Here is a 20,138-nt window from a genome sequence, read left to right on the forward strand (position 1 = left end):
TTGTGTTACGTCATGACGCCAGTTTCCTTGAAAACTAGAAAGCGAAAAGAAAGACTCGAACAGTAATTCACATAAAATAAAATCATCAAGCATTATTATTCAAAACAATAAAAGCATCATGCCTGTCACATTGAAACAAACACACTGAACAAATAAGACGTTTGCCTTCGGAGTTATATCGCAACAAAAACAGTATCCCATCTTTGAGTTCAGTGGACAGTTTTTCCAGATACACTTGTTGGTGTTTTATTTTGAAGCAACTTCCTCAGCAGCACGTTTGGAAAACGAAAGGACACGGAAACATTCCAACATTCCCGCATCACACACTTCATGATGTCAAGAAAACCAAGTTTGATATTTACAGACTGAAATATGATCATATGGCTTTTTGGAAGTTCATAAAAGTGATATGATAATGTGTATATTATATTATATTATATTATATTATATTATATTATATTATATTATATTATATTATATTATATTATATCATATTATATTATATTATATTAAATTATATTATATTATATGAAATCATATTATATTATATTATATTGTATTATGTCATATTATATTATATCATATTTCTGTACATTTTGTATCCTGTGTCACAAAATGTACAACCGGGATGATCCTGTGAGTTATTGTGTACATTTTACAAAAAACTTACTAAAATATATATAAATATATATACACATCACTTCCTTCATAATAAATCATTATTACCATATTATCATACTTTTATTATTAATCATAAATGAAATAGATAGATTGGATGAATGGATGAATGAGCCATGAAGTGTGATGCCTCTGTTGTTGAGTTATTGTGTAATTAACAATAAAACGCAGATGACATTACTTCAATTATTTTAAAAACCCTGTGAGTGAAGGCAAGGAGAAGAAAGAAAGAAAGAAAGAGGAGAAAGTGAGAGAAAGGGAATTTCTCTCACTTTCATGATTTGTTTTCCCTTTCCAGTCTGTAATAAAAGCCTCAGGTAAGCAGCATGATGGACACACAGCTCATCACCAGCTTCACCAGCAACATGCACACACTCCTTCTCCTCCTCATCAGCCTGGACGTGGCCCTGTGCTGTAATTGGTTGTGGCGCTACGCTCACATCAACAGAGACACTCTGGATCTACTGGACCAGATGGTGAGTTCACCTCAGCAACGTTTGAGTTAAAAGTTTGAGTTAAAAGTTTGAGTTAAGTTAAGATGCTAAAACGACCAGTGACACTCAGAGAGTGGAACCAGTTCCAGTCTGACAGAGGAACCAGTTGGAGTGTGTGTGTTGATTATTGTGTATTGATTTTCAGGGAGGTCCTCTGACTGACCAGGAGAGTCAGGTTACTTTTCCAAGTCGACTCTACAAAGACATAAAGAAAGATAAGGTATGTCTGTCTGTCTGTCTGTCTGTCTGTCTGTCTCTCTGTCTCTCTGTCTCTCTGTCTGGCTGGCTGGCTGGCTGGCTGTCTGATTTGAGAACTCGCTCTCTCTGTCTCTCTGCCTCTCTGCCTCTCTGTCTCTCTGTCTCTCTGTCTCTCTGTCTCTCTCTCTCTCTCTCCCTTTCTCTCTCTCTCTCCCTTTCTCTCTTTCTCTCTGTCTCTGTCTCTCTCTCTCTCTCTTCCTCCCTCCCTCTCTCTGTCTCTCTCTCCCTGTCAACACTGAGGCTGTTTGTGCAAACGTGATTCTGATTCTGATTCTGATTTGTACAAACGTCCACCAGCGAATGTATTTTTATCGTATACTAAGTTTTTATGTTGACTTGTAACTCTCTCTCTCTCTCTCTCTAGGCGGAGTCTAAGCTGCTCTTCATCGTGAACAGCCTGGACTTGATCTTGAGTCTCTATAGTCATGGTAATCTGTCGTCCGTTTCTTGGGACACGAAAAAGACGGAAAGGTTCCTCGACAACATCCACAGACAAACATATGAACTCCACAGCTGCGTGAGTGTACAGACAGCCAGACAGCCAGACAGACAGCCAGACAGCCAGACAAATAATAAAAGATAAATAATTTACCTGTGTGTGTGTTGTTTCTGCAGCTTCCCACCAAAAGGAAACCAAACATCAAACTGACACGATACTACAGGAGACTAAGAAAGAACACTGTGAGTATGTGTGTGTACCACACAGTGTGCATGTGTGTGTACCACACTGTGAGTATGCGTGTGTACCAGACTGTGAGTATGTGTGTATATCACCCTAACACTACTGTGTGTGTGCAGGGTGGCAGCCCCGCGTCCTGGGAGCTGATCAGGAAGGAAACCAAGCATCACCTCCAGCGTTTGGAGCTGCTGGTGGCCTCCATGGTAGCAGCCAGCGGGGGGCGCACTGCCCTCTTCTGAACATTGAGGCCCCGCCCCTCTCTACTTCTGTTCTACAGAAATGACATCAGGAATGTTTTAAATGTGTCATAAGATATGAAAATGTATTTATTTGTTGTACTTGTTTTGTGTATTTTCTATTTATCATATTTATTCATTTATTTATTTATTTATTGTTGTATTTATTTTGCATTTCACACTGGGACATTTCATTACTTTTTATAATGTGTTTATTTGTTTATTTAAAGTTGACAACAATAAAAACATAAATCATTTATCGTTTCTTCCAATTGATCAAACAAATGAATCCGTGTGAATGAATGACAGGAGGAGGAGGAAGAGGGAAGTGTGGAAGGAGAAGTGAAAGGAAATGGAGGAGGTAAAGGAAGAGGGGGTAAAAGATGACAGGAGGAGGTATAGGTGAGGAAAGGAGGAGGCAAAAGAGGGAATGTAAGGTTGGGGAGGAAAGGTCGAAGGTAAGGGAGCGAGGAGGTAAATGAGGAGGCAAACAAGGACAGAAGGAGGTATGTGAGAAAAGGAGGACATGGGTGGTGAGAAAGTTAAGGAGGAAGTAAAGGGAGACAGGAGGAGGAAGTGAGGAAAGGATGAAACAAAGGAGGAATGTAGAAGGTAAAAGTGGAAAATAGAGAGAGGAGGAGTTTTAGAGAGGGCGGAGCCTGATACAGAAAAGGAATGATTGAGCTGTGCTGAGTTTTGACTTCCTGTGTTAGAAGGAAGTCTTGTGATTTGTTTTGTTTCTGTCTAAATGTAAACTGAGCCTGCAGCCGGGCAACTCCAGAGTGCCGAGTACTGAGTACTGAGTACTGAACACAGAGTACTAAGTAGAGAGTGCTGAGTACTGCAGAGGAGATGCCAGAAACACCTGGGTCTGAGAAGGAGAAAGAAAGAAAAAGGAGACTGTGGAGTGATGTGTGTGGTCAGAGACTGAATCATGAGTTTGTATTTTTAGTTAGTTAGTCAGTTAGTTAGTTGGTTAGTAAGTTAGTTGGTTAGTTGGTTGGTTGGGGAGTTAGTCTGTGAGTTGGTGGTTGTTAAGTTAGTTATTTGTATACGTGTACATGTAGTTGTAAGTTCCCCTTGGGGATCAATAAAAGTGTTTCTGCTTCTTCTAGTTAGTCAGTTAGTCAGTCAGTTAGTCAGTCAGTTAGTCAGTTAGTCAGTTCGTCAGGCTTTTTTGTCACACGTTTCAGATTATCAAACAAATCAGACAAAGACAGCCTGAGTAAATACAAAAAGCTGTTTTTATATGATAATTTCATTTATTAGGGGAAAAAGGCCATCCAAACCAACCTGACCCTGTGTCATAAAGGAATTGTTCTTCCTTGTTTAGTACAATTTCCCCACACCCAGGCCTGCCAGACTGCCAGACCTGTAGAGTCAATAAATCACTTCAATAGAACCTGTCTGTCAACATGAAGTAGACAGCAACACATCATGCCCCAGACTCCAAGAGCACATGGCTGACTCATCCAGGAGGTCACAGAAGAACCCAGAACATCTAAAGCCCTACAGGCCTCCCCTGCCTCAGTAAGGCTCAGTGTTCAACAAGAAGAAAGAAACTGGGCAAAAATGGCATCCATGGGAGAGTTCCACCAAGGCCAAAACCACTGCTAGGCAAAAAGAACACAAAGGCCCGTCGCACATTTGCCACAAAACATCTTGATGATCCCCAAGACTTTTGGGAAAATATTCTGTGGACTGACGAAACAAAGTGGAACTCTTTGGAGGGTGTGCGTCCCGTTACATCTGCCCATAAAACAAACAGCATTTGAGAAAAAGAACACGGTACCGAGAGTCCAACATGGTGGTGGTGTGATGGTCCGGGGCTGCTTTGCTGCTTCAGGACCTGGACCACTTGCTGTAATTAATGGAACCATGAATTTTGCTCTCTACCAGAAAATCTCAGCAATGTGAAACACTCATTGCCATTTATCCCAAACATTTGATTGCAGTTGCTGCCACCTTGGTTGGCACAACAAGGTATTGGGTTAAGGGGTCAATGACTTCATCACACAGGGTCAGGTTGTTTGGATAGCTTTTCTCCCTTAATAAATGAAAACATCTGCTTTTTGTATTTACTCAGGCTATCTTTGTCGGATATTATAATTTGTTTCATGATCTGAAACATTAAAGTGTGACAAATGTGCAAAAACAGAGGAAATCTGTAAGGAGGCAAATACTTTTTCACAGCGCTGTAGATCACTTATCATAAATATTATAATGCCTTAATATGCTGGAAACATGTTAACATCCTCATGAATGTGTGTATGTGGGTGAATATAGAATATATCATTTCATTTTGTACCACTTTGCATGTTCCTGCAGGTCTGAAGCTGTTTCCTGTCGTGTTTCCAAACTGAGCTCATCTTTTCTTTCTTTTCTATCTAAATCTGCTGAAGGTGAAACCACTTCCTGTTTCGTCACAAAGCTGAAAGTCTGACGAACAGACAGAGGCTGATTTCGTTTTAGGATTATTAGAAAGCAAAGTGACATAGAAACACAACACACACATACACACACCAGTGTTTCTGCACGTAAAAAGATACACTCTCTAATACTCTCTCTCTCTCTCTCTCTCTCTCTCTCTCTCTCTGTCTCTCTCTGTCTCCCTCTCTCTCTCTCTCTCTCTCTCTCTCTCTCTCTGTCTCTCTCTGTCTCCCTCTCTCTCTCTCTCTCTCTCTCTCTCTCTCTCTCTGTCTCTCTCTGTCTCTGTCTCTCTGTCTCTCTCTCCCTCTCTCTCTCTTTCTTAAGGAAAATCCAGGTTTCCAGTTTTCACAGAAATTCTTCTTTCATCACACTTTCACTTTCTATCCATTCAGGATGGAGCTTTATTTAAACGGCGGTCTGACAGAGATGCATCAGTCACCTGGACCACCAAACCAGAACCAGCTCCACTTGGACGACCATTCAGCACCTCCAGCACAAGTTAAGCCTGTGAGTGAAAAAAATTAAGATTTGAATGTAAATTTGAATGTCAATGTTTAAAATGGACAAAGAATAACCTTGGAATTCCAGAAGGACAATAGGACAGAAAACTTGAACAGAAGTTTTTATGCATCAAATTTGGTAATATTTTACATTTTCTACCAAACCGTTAGATGTTTGAAGTTACTTTGTATCATTTGTTTTTGTTATCTACTAGTAGCTAAGGTAACTGGTAACTAATGTAACCCGTACCTAAATCTAAACAAGTAACCTAGGCAACCACTGACTCAAGTAACAAGCTACTAAATGAAGTATTGACTCCAGTAAATATCTAAAATAACTAGTAAATGTAGTGGTACAGTAAAAGTACTAAACGAGGTGGTAAGTAAGTAAAGTACCCGGTAAGTTCTGGTATTTTAGTACTGGTATCTAGTAATTACATTAAAAACTGTTACTTTACTGAACCTTCTACACAAAAACTCCTGAGCAAAAAACACACAACAATATTTACTTTAAACTTTGAGTTTTATTCATTTGTAAAATTGTGAGTTTACAGATGTGATAAATACATCAAATACATAATGACATCATGCATCGTTGTCTGTATTTGGGGTGCATCTCAGGTGAGTCACCTGACTCCTGGTCCAGGTCTGGGCTGTGGTTTGGTAAGATGACTCATGCAGGTGGATGCGTCGGCAAGGACTTGTTGGTGCTAACCTGCAGCCAATCTGTTGTCTGTTCCAGGCTGAACACACCTGGAGCTGACAGAGCTATCCTCCAGACAACACACTGCTCAGAACCAGACCAGAACCACCTCAGTAACCAGATCCACCACTGGAACATCCAGACCTATTCAGAACTACTGGAATAAGATACTGGTTCCCCAGAACCACAACAAGAACCTTCAAGAAGCAGAAACAGCAGGTTCTCGAGCAGTGCCATTGGAACAACCAGAACCTGAACCTTCATGTATCCGTCAGTCCTGCTCCCCCTCCTCCAGCTCTTCAGCCTGATGATGATGCTGGTAGCCATGCCGACACCAACCTGTCGGCTCCAAGGACACCTTGTCCAGACCACCCACAATCTGCTGAGAGACCTGGTAACCCCCTGACCTTGATTTATTTGATTTATTGAAACATTATTGTTTGGTGACATGTCCCACAAACTGCTGTTTCCTGCCTACAGGGGTCGCCGTTTCCAGACCGCTGTCTGCAGCACAATACCAACGTGTCCTTCCCAAGCTTTCCCACCACAGCATCCAATCAGAATCAGGTAACAAAACTCACTCAGCCAATCGGGAATTTCAAAGTAAAAGACTGCTGGAGTTAGGTATTGTTCTTTCAGAATAAAGGTATTTTTGGTTGATTTCTTCCAAAGTTAAATTCGGATCACTGTCACAGTGAATCAGTTGCATGATGCTGGACTCTGATTGGTTCCTTGTAGTGCCATCAGGTCTTACGGTTCGTCTACCAGACTCTAGAGGGAGCGAAGAACCTATTTCAGAATCACGAGCTTCCCGAAGGAGAGGACGCCGTCTCCTGGGACCCGGAGAAGCTGGATGACTTCCAGAACCTTCTGTACCGACTGCTGAAAGACGGGCACTGTGTGAGTATCTATCTATCTGTCTGCCTGTCTGTTTGTCTGTCTCTCCGTCTTCCTGCCTGTCTGTCTCTACATCAATCTGTCTGCCTGTCTGTCTAACCCTAACCCTGTCTGTCTGTGTTCTAAAATCACATTTAAAGTTCTATTCTGGGGATCATCTCATCTCATTCATGACATTATTCATCTTTTTCTTTATAGTTTTCCAAGTTTGCTGTTTCCGATGTTTTGTCCTCATATTTCAGTTCATTAACCTCTGCTGTGCAACAGGTAAAACATTTGTTAATTTATTTAAATTGTTGTGTTTTTACTATTTACTACTTAAACTGAGCGTTTTGATGAGAATGTGCTGTCATATCAGTGAACAGTACAATGGGCTTTTTTTTTTGGAACTGCATCCATTTGTCTGTCAGTCAGTCAGTGAGTGAGGGGGCGTGTCTTTGTGTGTCACTCAGGGCAGCTCAGGCTGTGGTTGGCTGGCTCTGAGGCGGGACTTACTCCCAACCCTGCACTCCGCTCTGAGGCTCCACCACAGCTGCTTTCCATGAAGCCACGCCCACTAGGATAGGAGCTCCTCCCACCCAACAAACCCAGTGACCTTAATAATAATTTATTCTATTTATTTACAGTGTTTACAGTTTTCCATTCTATTCAGTTGTTTATGTCATGTTTTGAATTATTTACACATAATGTATTTATTGTTTACAGATATTTATTAATGATGATGATGGCAACATGTTGGCAACATGGAGATACAAATTTAATAAACGTTTCCTGATCAAACATTTCTGAGACACTCTCTGAATTCTCAAGTTGACACACACAGACGAGCATAGACACATGTACACACAGAAACACACGCACACAAACACACACACACACACACACACAGAAACCCAAGCACACAGACAGACAAACATCAGATTGTGGCCTGCAGTGTTAAATAACAGAAAGCTTAATAAGAAGTCTGAATCAGCTTTGGGGCGAAAGAAGATCAAGTTCACACAAAGACTGAATGAATGAAGTGCGCTCTAAATGACTGCATGATTGTGAAGGGTAGCACTGTCATGCAACATGAATGCCAGATTATGATGGTGATTGATTATAAGTCTAATGACTTCATTAAAGCAGCACACACTGTAAACACTCATCCTGAACATACTGACTCAGTGTGTGAGTGTGTGTGTGTCTCAAGTTGTGCTGGGAAGTGCAGACGTTTGTACAAACACAGTAAGCTTAAACATTTTTACAGAACAAAAGCCTGTCTAAACTACACATCAGTGTAAGCCCCTCCCACTTTAGTCCTGAGTGGGCGGGGCTTCCAAAACTTCCCGTTGCTCAGGGTTGATGTATTCCTGATTAAACATGACGGAGTCTGCTCCAAGTTTAAACCTGTGGATGGCCAAGAGAGACTGAACGCTCTGAGAGAGGGGAGGGGGGTAGGGGCAGAGAGAGAGAGCGAGAGAGTAGACTAAATTGGTGTGTTTGTTCAGTTGCATGTAGAGAATAAGCAGAGTTATGTGTGTAGGGGGGTGGTTAGCTTTGTGCGTTTTGGCGTACGTACCCAGGTGAAAACAGAAAAGAAGGAGAAAACGATGGCGGCTCTGGCAGCACTCGCGCCTTCGTTCAGCGGGATGTCGTCCGCCACAGTAACCTGCCACTGATTGGCCAGGAAACAGAAACCGATGAACCACACCAGCGACCAGAGGGCTGCCAGGGTCAGAGGTCACAGAGAAAGAAAATAAATGGTCGGCCTGTGTCACATAAAGAATGTGTCAAAGGTGGGATGCTCACCTGAGACCCCGATGTCGGCCAAGACTGCCTTCTTCCTGTCCTTCACGCCGCTGATCTGGGGGAAATAGACATCCAGTGCCAGGAAGCCAGCACAGCTCAGGAAACACAGTGTCCCCATGGCAACACCATAGTTACAGGCATGTTGGTTGCGGTTGAACACGCAGTACTCCTCCTCCTCCTCTGGGCGGTTAACATATCCTTCGTTAGTGATGCAGCCCAGGATCACAACTGTGAAGAGCTACAGACACGGGACAATGTGTGAGCTCAGAGCTACAGACACAACGTGTGAGCTCAGAGCTACAGACACAACGTGTGAGCTCAGAGCTACAGACACGGGACAATGTGTGAGCTCAGAGCTACAGACACAACGTGTGAGCTCAGAGCTACAGACACAACGTGTGAGCTCAGAGCTACAGACACAACGTGTGAGCTCAGAGCTACAGACACAACGTGTGAGCTCAGAGCTACAGACACAACGTGTGAGCTCAGAGCTACAGACACAACGTGTGAGCTCAGAGCTACAGACACGGGGAGTCAGCTCAGTATTTGTGAGTTTATGTGTGTGCGTTTTTCAGTTTGTGTGAATTTAACAACAAAAGAAATGGGATATTAGTGATCAATAACTTCTTCATTTGTGACTAATTAATAAGTTATTGACTGAGCCTGAAGGCAAAGCTCTAGCTTTCCGAGTCGATTTACCTTCCAACCCTCACCTACGCTCATGAGCTTTGTTTTGACCCAAAGAAGGAGATTGTGGATACAACCAACTGAAATGAGTTTCAGGGTGCAGGGTGGCTGAGCCTCAGAGAGGGTGAGGAATACCCTGCTTAGCCTGATGCCACCGATAAGCAGATGGATGGATGGATGGATCTGAATTGGAGGGGTCAGTCTGCATAGGCTCAGTTAGGTTCCTGTACTTCCTGTATGTGCTCCACTCACCCAGCACGAGAGCCTCACCACCGTCTGAGGTTGTCTGATGAAGGTCACGGGGTCGAAGGCTTCACCTGCCTTCCCTGCTCCGTACGCCTGGAAGCCATCCATCGCTCAGCCCGCTTCAGCTTTAGATACGCTTCAGTCCTGTTCAGCCCTCTGGTTCCACTTCAGTCCATTTGCTCCACTTCAGTGACCCAGTTCAGCCTCGTTTAGACGTTTCCTTCTTCTTTACTTCTTCTTCCTGTTTCCTGGCCTCTTTCCTTCTTTGTACTTTCTTGTCTCTCCACCTTCTGTAATCTCTGCAGGCTCTCAGTAATCCTTATGATCCTTCTAAGAGACCAAGCAAGCTCCACCAATCACCTGGCTTAATCTAGAGAGGGGTCGGGTTAGAGTGAGACTTACTGAGACTGTCAATCACAGAGAAGGAGGCGGGGTTCACACTCAGATCTTTGTCTGACCTTGGGTTTGACCCTAAGACCATCTCCAACCAAAATTCAACCATCCAGAAACCCCAGACTGATCATGTGATCTATAGAGCCTGACAGGAATCAGCAGGTGGTTTGGTCCCACATGAAGCAGGCGTGTGAAGCGTGTGAAGCGTGTGAAGCGTGTGAAGCGCGTGAAGCGCGTGAAGCGCGTGAAGCGCGTGAAGCGCGTGAAGCGCGTGAAGCTGAGACCACTGAACACACTGCAGATGTCAGAGATCATTTGCACAGAAATAATATAAAAATATGAATTACACATTGATAAATATTTGTTTTATGATGTTGAAGCACTTTGCTGATAAAGACTTACAGTATATCAATGTTGTATCGTTCCCCTCGCTGGCCTACATTACCCAGAAGGCACTTCGGGGTAGCCGCAATGACCTTCCGGGTCGTGAGGTTAAAAGCTGAGCTGTGTCGCAGTGTGTGTGTAAGTTCTCCGTGTCTCTGTCATGGACGCTGCGCACAGACACCGCTCACTGTACAAGGGAACCACTCCGCCATGGAAGGAAACATACCGCAAGGTGAGGAAGCTGCTAGCTGCTAGCCTGTGTGTGCTATCATGGAGGCTAAGCTCGGTGTGTCTCTCTCTCTCTCTCTCTCTCTCTCTCTCTCTGTCGTTTAGCGCTGTGTGGAGCGGCTGAAGAGCAGCAGGTCTCGTGTCTTGGAGCGGTACCGGCAGACTGGAGAGGGTCCGCGGCCCGGAGGGTCCATCATGGTGCAGGAGGTGATGGAGGAGGAGTGGAGCGCCCTGCAGGCTGAGGAGCGGGACCTGTGGGGGGCCCGGGACCTGGGCCAGGTGTGTGTGTGTGTGTGTGTGTGTGTGTGTGTGTGTGTGTGTGTGTGTGTGTGTGTGTGTGTGTGTGTGTGTGTGTGTGTGTGTGTGTGTGTGTGTGTGTGTGTGTGTGTGTGTGTGTGTGTGTGTGTGTGTGTGTGTGTGTGTGTGTGTGTGTGTGTGTGTGTGTGTGTGTGTGTGTGTGTGTGTGTGTGTGTCTGAGTGACTGTGTGTCTGAGTGACTGTGTGACTGTGTGACTGTGTGACTTGCTGTGCTGTCCTGCAGATGTTCAGTGTGATGGGTGACTATGATGAGCTGTCCTTGCTTGAGGACATCCAGGAGGAGCTGTCCTCTCAGGGTGAGACACGTCCTTCTGCTGCAGACATCAGAGTCCACGTCAGTCACACTCAGTATGAACATCAACATGCCCTGGCTCTGTGTGTGTGTGTGTGTGCGTGCAGAGCGGAGCATCATCTCAGAGTTTGAGAGGAACGTGCAGTGTGAGCAGCAGTACATCTCCTCTATGGTGGAGCAGATGGAGGAGGACCAGACTCTGATCATCTGTCCCGTCTGTCACATGTGAGTTATTCCAGTTATGGTGTCTGAGAGCGTACTGCTGTTTCTACGGCAACGTCAGTGCAGCAGATGCTGATGCCGAATTCTATTTTTCCTTTTATATCTGCGTGTCTTTGAATAGAGGAAGTTTATGTGCTTCACTTCCTGTTTCACTTTTTGTCTCACAGGAACAACTTGAATGTAAACGGCCACTTGGTCTCCTGCTCCTGTGGACTCCACATCAACACCAGGGTCTGTCTGACCTCTGATCTCACTGAGCACAGTAGCGTTTATTGTGGACTTGATCTGCTGAGAGGCTTCAGATGGTGGAGCTGCAGAAACATAGACTGATGATGATGATGATGATGATGATGATTCGGCCGAGTGTGGTGGCATGGTTTCCATTTGGGCGCAGCGGTGAAACACTGACCTGCTGACCCCTCACCTGCTCTGCTCTGTCTCCTCTCAGCATCAGAAGGTTACTGCAGACCAGCTGAGACGTCTCCTGGAGTCCAGAGTGTCCGAGCACACAGATGTCTGTCTTCAAAACCCTGTCTTCACCTTAATGTCCAACAAAGACGCATCAGCCAACCTGCTGATCAGCTGCAAGGTACATCTGTCTCCATCTGTCTCTGTTTGGCTCGCTTGCTCCTTTGGTTGATTCAGTGTTTTTCTTTGTTTTCTCAGGTTTGTGATTACTTGTCCATCGTCCTCTGACCTGCCTTGGTGCCCCATCACAAATGTCAATTTTATGAGCTTGTTTGTACTATATTCTTGAATAAATAATTTTTTTTTTAGTGTGTGTGTGTGTGTGTGTGTGTGTGTGTGTGTGTGTGTGTGTGTGTGTGTGTGTGTGTGTGTGTGTGTGTGTGTGTGTGTGTGTGTGTGTGTGTGTGTGTGTGTGTGTGTGTGTGTGTGTGTGTGTGTGTGTGTGTGTGTGTGTGTGTGTGTGTGTGTGTGTGTGTGTGTGTGTGTGTGTGTGTGTGTGTGTGTGTGTGTGTGTGTGTGTGTGTGTGTGTGTGTGTGTGTGTGTGTGTGTGTGTGTGTGTGTGTGTGTGTGTGTGTCCCCCGTTTTCCTGTCACCGAGATGTTCTCACCACACTGCCTAAATGAAGGTTATCAGCTGAGGATCGTGGCTTTTAAGCTCCATTGTCTGAATGTTTTACCACCTTAAACAGTCATTATTTTAGTCAAAGTCCTGCTTTTTCCCCTCCTCGTTCTCTCGCTGCTACAAAGTGTTGGTTTGACTTAAGTGTTATTGAAGCAGTTATTCTTTCCTTTGTAAACACCTCACAAGCAGGTTAGAATCATTAAGTCATCACACCAGTGCCAGGATGACAGGACAGCTGCTGGACAGACGCTACATTCATGTAAGAATGAATCAGAAAGGCTTCTTAAGTTCATAAGAACACGGAAATCTACAACTTCATGGAATTTAGATGTTGTTTGTGTGTGTAAATGTTAACACACTGTGGACCAAAATGCATGGACCAGCAGCCGAATAGTTGCCAGTTTTCCTACAGGGCTCAGAATCCCAACCTGCTCCACCTGCTGAGCCCCCTCTGTGTGTGTGTGTGTGTGTGTGTAAAACTGCAAGAAATGTTGAAAATGCATGTGTCTGAAATGTGAATTCCTCAATTGCTGGGATTAATAAAGGGTGTTCTTCTTAACAATTTGTAATTGGATAAGAATCCAGATGGATGCCAGGGTCCCTGGTGTCCACGTGTGTCACCATAGAAACAAAGTCTCAGGGGTTGACTCAAACATATATACGCACAATTAGGCCTACAGAGGAACCGTGTGACAGTAAACATCCTGGTTGTCCACATTTAATCCAAATGTTCACCAACACAAATAAAACTAGAATGTGCAAGTCGTTTACGTCATGGAAGCTCTGTTTAGTCACAGAAACATTTTAAAATCACACAATGGATGTTTAGGTTTTAGATCTTACTTACATTCACAGAGAAGTCCTGTGAAATATGTTTGAATCCATTATTTACCCAATTATTGAATGAAAAGTACATCACTGAAAACGCCTCCGGACTCCAGTCAGGTTGTAGTGACACAGGTCTGCCGGGAGAGGGCAGGCTTTCCCCGGCCGACCAGTGTGCCCCCTGACCGGAAAACGAGCAGGCAGACGGACGAGCAAGCAGAGGAAAGATGGCAGCCGCGGCAGTGGCTGAGTTTCAGAGAGCTCAGTCTCTCCTGGGAACAGACCGGGATGCCTCCATCGATATCCTACATTCCATCGGTACGTATCCGTGTGTTTGGTGTTTGACGCGGGGACAAAAGCGCCACGGAGCAGCGGAGAGGGCTAGCTTAGCACTTAGCGGCTATGCTAAGTGAGTCTGCGTGCACAGTGAGTCAGCAGCAGAGGGCTAACCGGTTAGCAACACACCGGCAAGCCTGTCTTGCTAACGTCATTCATCTGACAGGAGCCTGCTGAGTTAGCATGTAGCCGCTGCTGTTAGCGGGGTCTGATCAGCTGGCTGGCCGAGCGACAAGCGGACCAGAGTGAAGACGGTGCGCTGCTGTATGTTTTAGCTTGTAGCATAGATGCTAACAGGGCTACTTAACACTTTATTGTTTATATGCTGCTGTGATTCTGTTAACACAGATCAGATGACATCACCAACACTTCACCTGTGTGTGTGTGTGTGTGTGTGTGTGTGCGCGCTCGCTCTGGTCCTCTGGTCCTTTCACCTACATGAAGCTTTGTTCTCCTGTGGGCCTTTGCGCCTCAGTGTGACTCTAGGCAGACAGATAAATCAGATCAGATCAGATTATATGTGGATTAGTTTCCAAGTGAGTGTTTCACAGAGCTACAGTGGCTTCTTGATGTAGAAATAAACATGATCAGGTTCTGGACTTCTTCATGAACTTCAGGCTTTTAGTCATAGATTATTTACTCAATTACATACAGAAATCTGAAAGATCTGTCCAAATGTACCCTATGTTTCTCTGATTGTCATTTAGACGGTTTAAGTACCACAGATATAGATCTATAGATCTATCCAGCCCCTGTATGTGCCTTTGTATCGGATGGTTGTTTTGTGTTGTGTTGGTGAACTCATGCCTTCAAACTTTCACTTCTAGTGAAGCGTGAAATCCAGGAGAGTGATGAAGAGGCTCTGCGTGTGAAGGAGCAGAGCATCCTGGAGCTGGGGGGGCTGCTGGCCAAGACGGGCCAGGCTGCAGGTAACACACACACACACACACACACACACACACACACACACACACACACACACACACACACACACACACACAGTCACTATATAGGCTGGTTTGAGAAACCTGGTTGATCTCCTCTGTTAAAGCACCTTCCCTCACTATGTGAACACATGAACACACACTCTCCTTCCCTCTCCTCCTCTTCTCAGAGCTCGGAGGTCTGCTGAAATATGTGCGTCCGTTCCTCAACTCCATCTCCAAGGCCAAGGCGGCCCGGCTGGTCCGCTCCCTGCTGGACCTCTTCCTGGACATGGAGGCGGCCACGGGCCAGGAAGTGGAGTTGTGCCTGGAGTGTATAGAGTGGGCCAAGGCCGAGAAGAGGACCTTCCTCAGACAGGCGCTGGAGGTGAGTCCATGTGGAAGGATGAGATGATGTCTGGATTGACTCATGATCATGACAGTGGCAGGAAGTAGAAACCTCCTAAAAACGAAAGAATGTAGTTGTGTGTCCCTGACGTGTGTGTGTCGTTTGCTCTCTGACCTCAGGCTCGTCTCATCTCGCTGTATTTTGATACAAAGTGCTACCTGGAGGCGCTGCAGCTGGGTGAGTGTGTGACTCTGTCTGTCTTCTGCAGAGCTCATTTTATAAACATGTATGTTCATGTGTGGGCTCCATGTGTTTCTGATGCTTCAGGCTCCCAGTTGCTGCAGGAGCTGAAGAAAATGGATGACAAGGCTCTGCTGGTGGAGGTTCAGCTGCTGGAGAGTAAGACGTACCACGCCCTCAGCAACCTGCCCAAAGCTCGAGCCGCCCTCACCTCCGCCAGGACCACCGCCAACGCCATCTACTGCCCGCCCAAACTACAGGCAGCACTGGACATGCAGTCAGGTAGCGTGCTGGACACACACACACACACACACACACACACACACACACAGAAGTGGATCATGAAGCCTGATGTGTGTGTGTTTGTAGGGATCATACATGCAGCAGAGGAGAAAGACTGGAAGACGGCGTACTCTTACTTCTACGAGGCCTTTGAGGGCTACGACTCCATCGCCAGCCCGCGAGCCATCACGGCCATCAAGTACATGCTGCTCTGCAAGATCATGCTCAACACGTAAGAAGATCAGCAGCACTATTGACACATTCAGAATAGATGGAGTTGTTCTTTTAGACGTCATCATGTTGAGTTGATCTGAACCAAGCACCTGTTTGTTTGTGATGGCCTCTTTCAGGCCAGAAGACGTCCAGACTCTCATCAGTGGTAAACTGGCTCTGCGGTATGCTGGCAGACAGGTAACTGGACCTGCATGCAGCTGGACTCAGCGGGACTCAGGGTCACGGGGTCACATGTCTCTAACTGCTCTGTGTCTCCTCAGACAGACTCACTGAAGTGTGTGGCACAAGCCAGCAAGAACCGATCGCTCGCAGACTTTGAGAAGGTTTGTGTTCACTTTGTCTCAGAACAGAAACGTACAGGCGTAACAATACCTCCACCAAGTCCATGACCATACGTGACCTTAACCAGAAAGAATAAGGATCTTAGTCATTCGAATGTGAACCAAATGTTTCCCACTGAGCCTCTTAGGGTCGGGGTCTGGGTCTGTGTGGGTCAGGCTCTGTGCGGGTCAGGGTCTGTGTCTGTGGGGGTCAGGGTCTGGGTCTATGGGGGGTCAGGGTCTCTTCTCCAGAGAGCTACACTGACCTCCCATCGACCAATCACACACATCAGGAGCAGTGAGGGCTTCAGTGCCTTGCTCAACAGCACTTACACAGGCTCAATGTGACCTTAACCACCTCCTCCTGGGCCTCCTCAGGCTCTCACAGAGTACCGAGCCGAGCTGAGGGACGACCCGATCATCAGCACCCATCTGACCAAACTGTACGACAACCTGCTGCAGCAGAACCTCATCAGGGTCATCGAGCCCTTCTCCAGGGTCCAGGTAGGTTCTGCCACACGCCGGCTGGGGCCGCACCGTACCATGTGTTCACCTTTTAAAGGCCCGGTTGTACCGTTACATGAGTAGTTCTGAAGTGATTTTCCTGAAACGTGGTTGTGGGTTCAGGGAAGATTTAGTGAGAAAAAGCTGAAGTGGATGCGGAGGAAACTGCTTCTTTATCTGCATTTAAAAAAAAATATTGAAAGTAGAATTTTCCCTCATATTGATGGTTGATCCGAAGACGCTTTACAGGACAGTGAATGTTTGAGGTGGAGGTTCTGTCACCAGTGAACCAGACGGTTTGTCATGTGGACAGACGGGCTGATGGAGTCTTTAGCTGGCACTGAGTCCAGGCCTTAGACGGCCCCTCAGGTCCACCTGCTGATAGATTAACCTGCTGTGCTTCTTTTCTTCACTCACAGATCGCACACATTTCCATTCTCATCAAACTCCCTAAGGTAAGAGTTTTCCTCAAACATAGACAAGCATGATGATGATGATGATGTCACAGGAAGTAGTCAGAGTGACGGTGAATGTTTGTGTCCTGCAGAGGGAGGTGGAGAGGAAATTATCACAAATGATTCTGGACAAGAAGTTTCATGGTACGTGTGACTTCATAACTCCTGTGTGACTCTGAAACTCCAAACGCGTCCTTCACTAACCCCCCCCCCCCTCCCCTCAGGTATTTTGGACCAAGGTGAAGGTGTGCTGATCGTCTTTGAGGAGCCGGTGGTGGATAGGACGTACGAGGCGGCGCTGGAGACGATTCAGAACATGAGCAAAGTGGTGGACTCACTCTACAACAAAGCAAAGAAGCTCACATAGGTGAGAGGCCACTAATGAACCGGGTGAAGAACAGCAGCAGTGGAACTTCCTGTTTGACATGGAGTCACCATCTGTCAGGTTGTTCCTGCTGTTTGTTTGTTCCGTTCCTTTATGTTTATATGCATATATTTATATATTTGTGTGTGTGTGTGTGTATATGTATATAAAGGTTCCCTACACTTGTAAGGAACATGTATGTCCTGTCAGTCTTGAGTGATTGGAGCAAATACAAAAACGTTCCTGACGTTTGATTCTTTGTATTCTGGCTCTGCTGGCTCATATCTGGTGACAGGTCTCTCCATTTCCATCTTTTGGTCGCCATCCACAAGCTTCTGGTTGAATCTTCTCTCCTCTGGACAGAGTCTGTGCACTTCAGCTTAGACATGGACTTGTTTCTTCAGCACAGCTGCTTTCATGTATCAATAATAATGGTCAATGATCAATAATAATTCCCAGTCTTCATCTCTCCCCTCAGGACCTTTGGCCTTCAGTCCGCCTGGACCAATCAGAGCTGCTGGAAGAAGAGGAGAGGAGGACGAAGGGATCACAGAGACTAATAGACCAGCTGATCAACACAGTGACCCCTGCCCCCTCTTCTAATCTGATTGGTTGATTTGAAGCAGTACCTTCCCCTTGTGGACAAATCCAGCACTGCGCCCCTCCTCCTCTGGTTTGTGTTCAGCTGGACGCCTTCCTGTCTCTTCTCCTCTGTTTCTCTCTGCTCATCAGGGAATCATGTCAAATAACACGTCTGAACACATGAACCGGTCTACTTACATGTATGAAATATGACCCCTCACCTGTCTCACTCCCTCACAAGGCATTCTGGGATTTGTGGAGCATACGGGGGGGGGGGGGGCTGCTCGCTGTGCCGCAGGGAGGGGTGGACTTCATCGCCACCTTCGCCCCCCTTGAACCTCCCCCCACTTCCTGTTTGTATATATAATGTTGCCAAGCGCCTGTGATCACCTGAGGCCAGACGTGTGAGCCCCTTTTTTACGACCTTAAAGAACAGAACAAACACAAGAGTTTGGCTTTGGAATGGGCCGCAAACTTTCTGCTGGAGGAAATCCTGCTGTATATTTGTGGGGATTTGATTTTGAAAGGACTGGAGGGTTTATCATATATGACATAGAAAAACACAAACGCTAATAAAAAAAGTTCAACCTGCAAACCGTGTGATTTAAGCCAAAGCTCCTAAATGAACATGAAGCTTAGATGACACGACCTGTGCTGGAGGTTTGAGCTTTATTGTGAAGGATTAGAGAAGAGGAAGTGACTCAAACTGTGTCCTTCCATATTGACAAAATGTCTTTGTACATAGAGATGGGAAAATCGCACATTATCAAGAAACAGAACAGAAGCTCATCGGTATATTCCTGATAAACTCCAGAGGTGATCTGGCTGTAATATCTGCAGATCTTTGGGAAAAAGGTTTCCTATCACACGTCTGCTCCCCTGTAAACTGTCTACCTTCCAGAGGAACGCGGCCCATCTGTACCGTAGAGAAGCAGGATGGTTCAGTCTCAGATAAGTTTGGCGGCCTTCTGGGAGATCAGAAGGTTCAACGATACAAACTGTGAAAGAGTTGGATGTGTTTAGTTGCTTATCATTCTGTCACTTTACAATCTTTGGTTGAAGCACGTTGTAAGTACAGCGTTGACCTTTGAGGGATTTTACTGTCCATTTTCCACTTGTTTGTTTTTATTTTGAGACAGAAAATAAACGGATGTCTTTTTTTAAAGAAACAATGAACCACAAAGAAATAATATCAAATTCCGTCATTGTCCACATATCTCCCAGGGTGCATTGGGGCAGATTGTGCAGCCATGCTGACGCCCAAGGGCGAGAAAGAGGAGGTAGGTCGCCTTCGGGTCCTTCCGTTCTTCCTCTTGTGTTTGGGTCGTTTGCGTGATGAACCTTTGAACTAAATATGAATTGGGGACAACAGACTCAAGTTTTACTTTGGCACACAAATCTTTAACTACAAGTGCAATTTTCATTAGTTTGCTGTCAAAATCTACTTGTCTGCAGATTTGTGTTGATGATTGTGGACAAGTATGAAAGATCTGTAGGAGAATAACAACAAACGAGACCAACAAATGGCCAGAAACAACGAGGCCACAAAACCAAAAATGGACCCACTAACCCTCTCTCTCTTCTCCCTCTTCTCTCCCCTCCCTCTCTCCTCTCTTCTCTCTCCCTCTCCTCTGCTCCCTCTCCTCTCCCTCTTCTCTTCTCTTCTCTCCCCTCCCTCTCTCCTCTCTTCTCTCTCCCTCTCTTCTCTCTCCTTTCCATCTCTTCGCTCTCCTCGCCCTCTCTTCTCTCTCCCTCTCTTTTCTCATCCTCTCCCTCTCCTCTCTCCTCTTTTCTCCCCTCTCTTCTCTCTCTCCCTCTTTCTCTTTCGCCCTCTCTGCTCCCTCCTCGCACTCTCCTCCCTCTTTTCTCTCCTCTCCCCTTCTGTCCTCTCCCTCTCTTCTCCCTCTTTCTCTTTCGCCCTCTCTGCTCCCTCCTCGCACTCTCCTCCCTCTTTTCTCTCCTCTCCCCTTCTGTCCTCTCCCTCTCTTCTCCCTCTTTCTCTTTCGCCCTCCTCGCCCTCTCTTCTATCTCTTCTCTCCCTTCTGTCCTTGCCTCTTTTCTCTCTCCTCTCCCTCTCCTAATTAATTCAATCTTGTTTTAACCTTATCTAATTAAACCATTAATTAAAACAAAGTCGATTCAGTCAACGTTCAAACGGGAGATATAGCAAAGGGAAGTCCAGATGTTACTACGTATAG

General features: G+C 45.7%; 4 protein-coding genes across 5 annotated transcripts; 3 read left to right on the plus strand and 1 right to left on the minus strand.

The window, feature by feature from the left end:
• The first annotated feature begins 1,030 nt into the window (after positions 1 to 1,030).
• ifnphi1 (interferon phi 1) lies at positions 1,031 to 2,348 on the plus strand. The gene is made up of 5 exons (XM_076167551.1): positions 1,031 to 1,154; positions 1,318 to 1,392; positions 1,795 to 1,947; positions 2,046 to 2,135; positions 2,229 to 2,348. Exons 1-5 carry the CDS (start codon positions 1,044 to 1,046, stop codon positions 2,346 to 2,348), a joined length of 549 nt encoding a protein of 182 aa, XP_076023666.1. The 5' UTR covers positions 1,031 to 1,043.
• Positions 2,349 to 7,705: 5,357 nt separating this feature from the next.
• LOC143013847 (synaptogyrin-1-like) lies at positions 7,706 to 10,069 on the minus strand. The gene is made up of 4 exons (XM_076167545.1): positions 9,606 to 10,069; positions 8,667 to 8,904; positions 8,437 to 8,582; positions 7,706 to 8,293 (listed from the first exon to the last, which is right to left on the minus strand). Exons 1-4 carry the CDS (start codon positions 9,705 to 9,707, stop codon positions 8,171 to 8,173), a joined length of 609 nt encoding a protein of 202 aa, XP_076023660.1. The 5' UTR covers positions 9,708 to 10,069; the 3' UTR covers positions 7,706 to 8,170.
• Positions 10,070 to 10,456: 387 nt separating this feature from the next.
• On the plus strand, positions 10,457 to 12,219 carry rpain (RPA interacting protein). Of its 2 annotated transcripts, none has more exons than XM_076167556.1 (7): positions 10,457 to 10,608; positions 10,710 to 10,883; positions 11,146 to 11,218; positions 11,322 to 11,439; positions 11,604 to 11,678; positions 11,899 to 12,025; positions 12,103 to 12,219. In XM_076167556.1, exons 1-7 carry the CDS (start codon positions 10,537 to 10,539, stop codon positions 12,130 to 12,132), a joined length of 669 nt encoding a protein of 222 aa, XP_076023671.1. In that variant the 5' UTR covers positions 10,457 to 10,536; the 3' UTR covers positions 12,133 to 12,219. The 2 variants fall into 2 exon arrangements, with proteins under 2 accessions (XP_076023671.1, XP_076023670.1); XM_076167555.1 differs by having other exon boundaries at positions 11,604 to 11,667; positions 11,885 to 12,025.
• Positions 12,220 to 13,519: 1,300 nt separating this feature from the next.
• On the plus strand, positions 13,520 to 18,527 carry LOC143013849 (26S proteasome non-ATPase regulatory subunit 11-like). Its single transcript, XM_076167548.1, has 13 exons — positions 13,520 to 13,669; positions 14,515 to 14,616; positions 14,802 to 14,998; positions 15,139 to 15,196; positions 15,287 to 15,481; positions 15,569 to 15,713; positions 15,832 to 15,892; positions 15,976 to 16,038; positions 16,414 to 16,539; positions 16,959 to 16,994; positions 17,087 to 17,138; positions 17,219 to 17,361; positions 17,837 to 18,527. Exons 1-12 carry the CDS (start codon positions 13,579 to 13,581, stop codon positions 17,359 to 17,361), a joined length of 1,269 nt encoding a protein of 422 aa, XP_076023663.1. The 5' UTR covers positions 13,520 to 13,578; the 3' UTR covers positions 17,837 to 18,527.
• The last annotated feature ends 1,611 nt before the right edge of the window (positions 18,528 to 20,138 follow it).

Source organism: Genypterus blacodes, unplaced genomic scaffold (genome assembly GCF_046128005.1).
Source record: "Genypterus blacodes isolate CSIRO-AG114 ecotype Tasmania unplaced genomic scaffold, CSIRO-AGI_Gbla_v1 ptg000159l_1, whole genome shotgun sequence".
NCBI lineage: Eukaryota > Metazoa > Chordata > Actinopteri > Ophidiiformes > Ophidiidae > Genypterus > Genypterus blacodes.

What these genes read in the sequence shown, in the direction of transcription:
- rpain (XM_076167555.1), top strand. Translation starts at nt 10,537, where the DNA reads ATGGACGCTGCGCACAGACACCGCTCACTGTACAAGGGAACCACTCCG. An exon ending in GGAGGAGCTGTCCTCTCAGG is followed by an intron (nt 11,219 to 11,321) that starts GTGAGACACGTC and finishes GTGTGCGTGCAG; the next exon opens with AGCGGAGCATCATCTCAGAG. An exon ending in GACTCCACATCAACACCAGG is followed by an intron (nt 11,668 to 11,884) that starts GTCTGTCTGACC and finishes GTCTCCTCTCAG; the next exon opens with CATCAGAAGGTTACTGCAGA.
- LOC143013847 (XM_076167545.1), bottom strand. Translation starts at nt 9,707, where the DNA reads ATGGATGGCTTCCAGGCGTACGGAGCAGGGAAGGCAGGTGAAGCCTTC. An exon ending in TGGTGAGGCTCTCGTGCTGG is followed by an intron (nt 8,905 to 9,605) that starts GTGAGTGGAGCA and finishes CCGTGTCTGTAG; the next exon opens with CTCTTCACAGTTGTGATCCT. An exon ending in TCTTTTCTGTTTTCACCTGG is followed by an intron (nt 8,294 to 8,436) that starts GTACGTACGCCA and finishes CCCCTCTCTCAG; the next exon opens with AGCGTTCAGTCTCTCTTGGC.
- ifnphi1 (XM_076167551.1), top strand. Translation starts at nt 1,044, where the DNA reads ATGCACACACTCCTTCTCCTCCTCATCAGCCTGGACGTGGCCCTGTGC. An exon ending in AAGACATAAAGAAAGATAAG is followed by an intron (nt 1,393 to 1,794) that starts GTATGTCTGTCT and finishes CTCTCTCTCTAG; the next exon opens with GCGGAGTCTAAGCTGCTCTT. An exon ending in GTATGTGTGTGTACCACACA is followed by an intron (nt 2,136 to 2,228) that starts GTGTGCATGTGT and finishes GTGTGTGTGCAG; the next exon opens with GGTGGCAGCCCCGCGTCCTG.
- LOC143013849 (XM_076167548.1), top strand. Translation starts at nt 13,579, where the DNA reads ATGGCAGCCGCGGCAGTGGCTGAGTTTCAGAGAGCTCAGTCTCTCCTG. An exon ending in TGCGGTATGCTGGCAGACAG is followed by an intron (nt 15,893 to 15,975) that starts GTAACTGGACCT and finishes GTGTCTCCTCAG; the next exon opens with ACAGACTCACTGAAGTGTGT. An exon ending in CGCTCGCAGACTTTGAGAAG is followed by an intron (nt 16,039 to 16,413) that starts GTTTGTGTTCAC and finishes GGGCCTCCTCAG; the next exon opens with GCTCTCACAGAGTACCGAGC.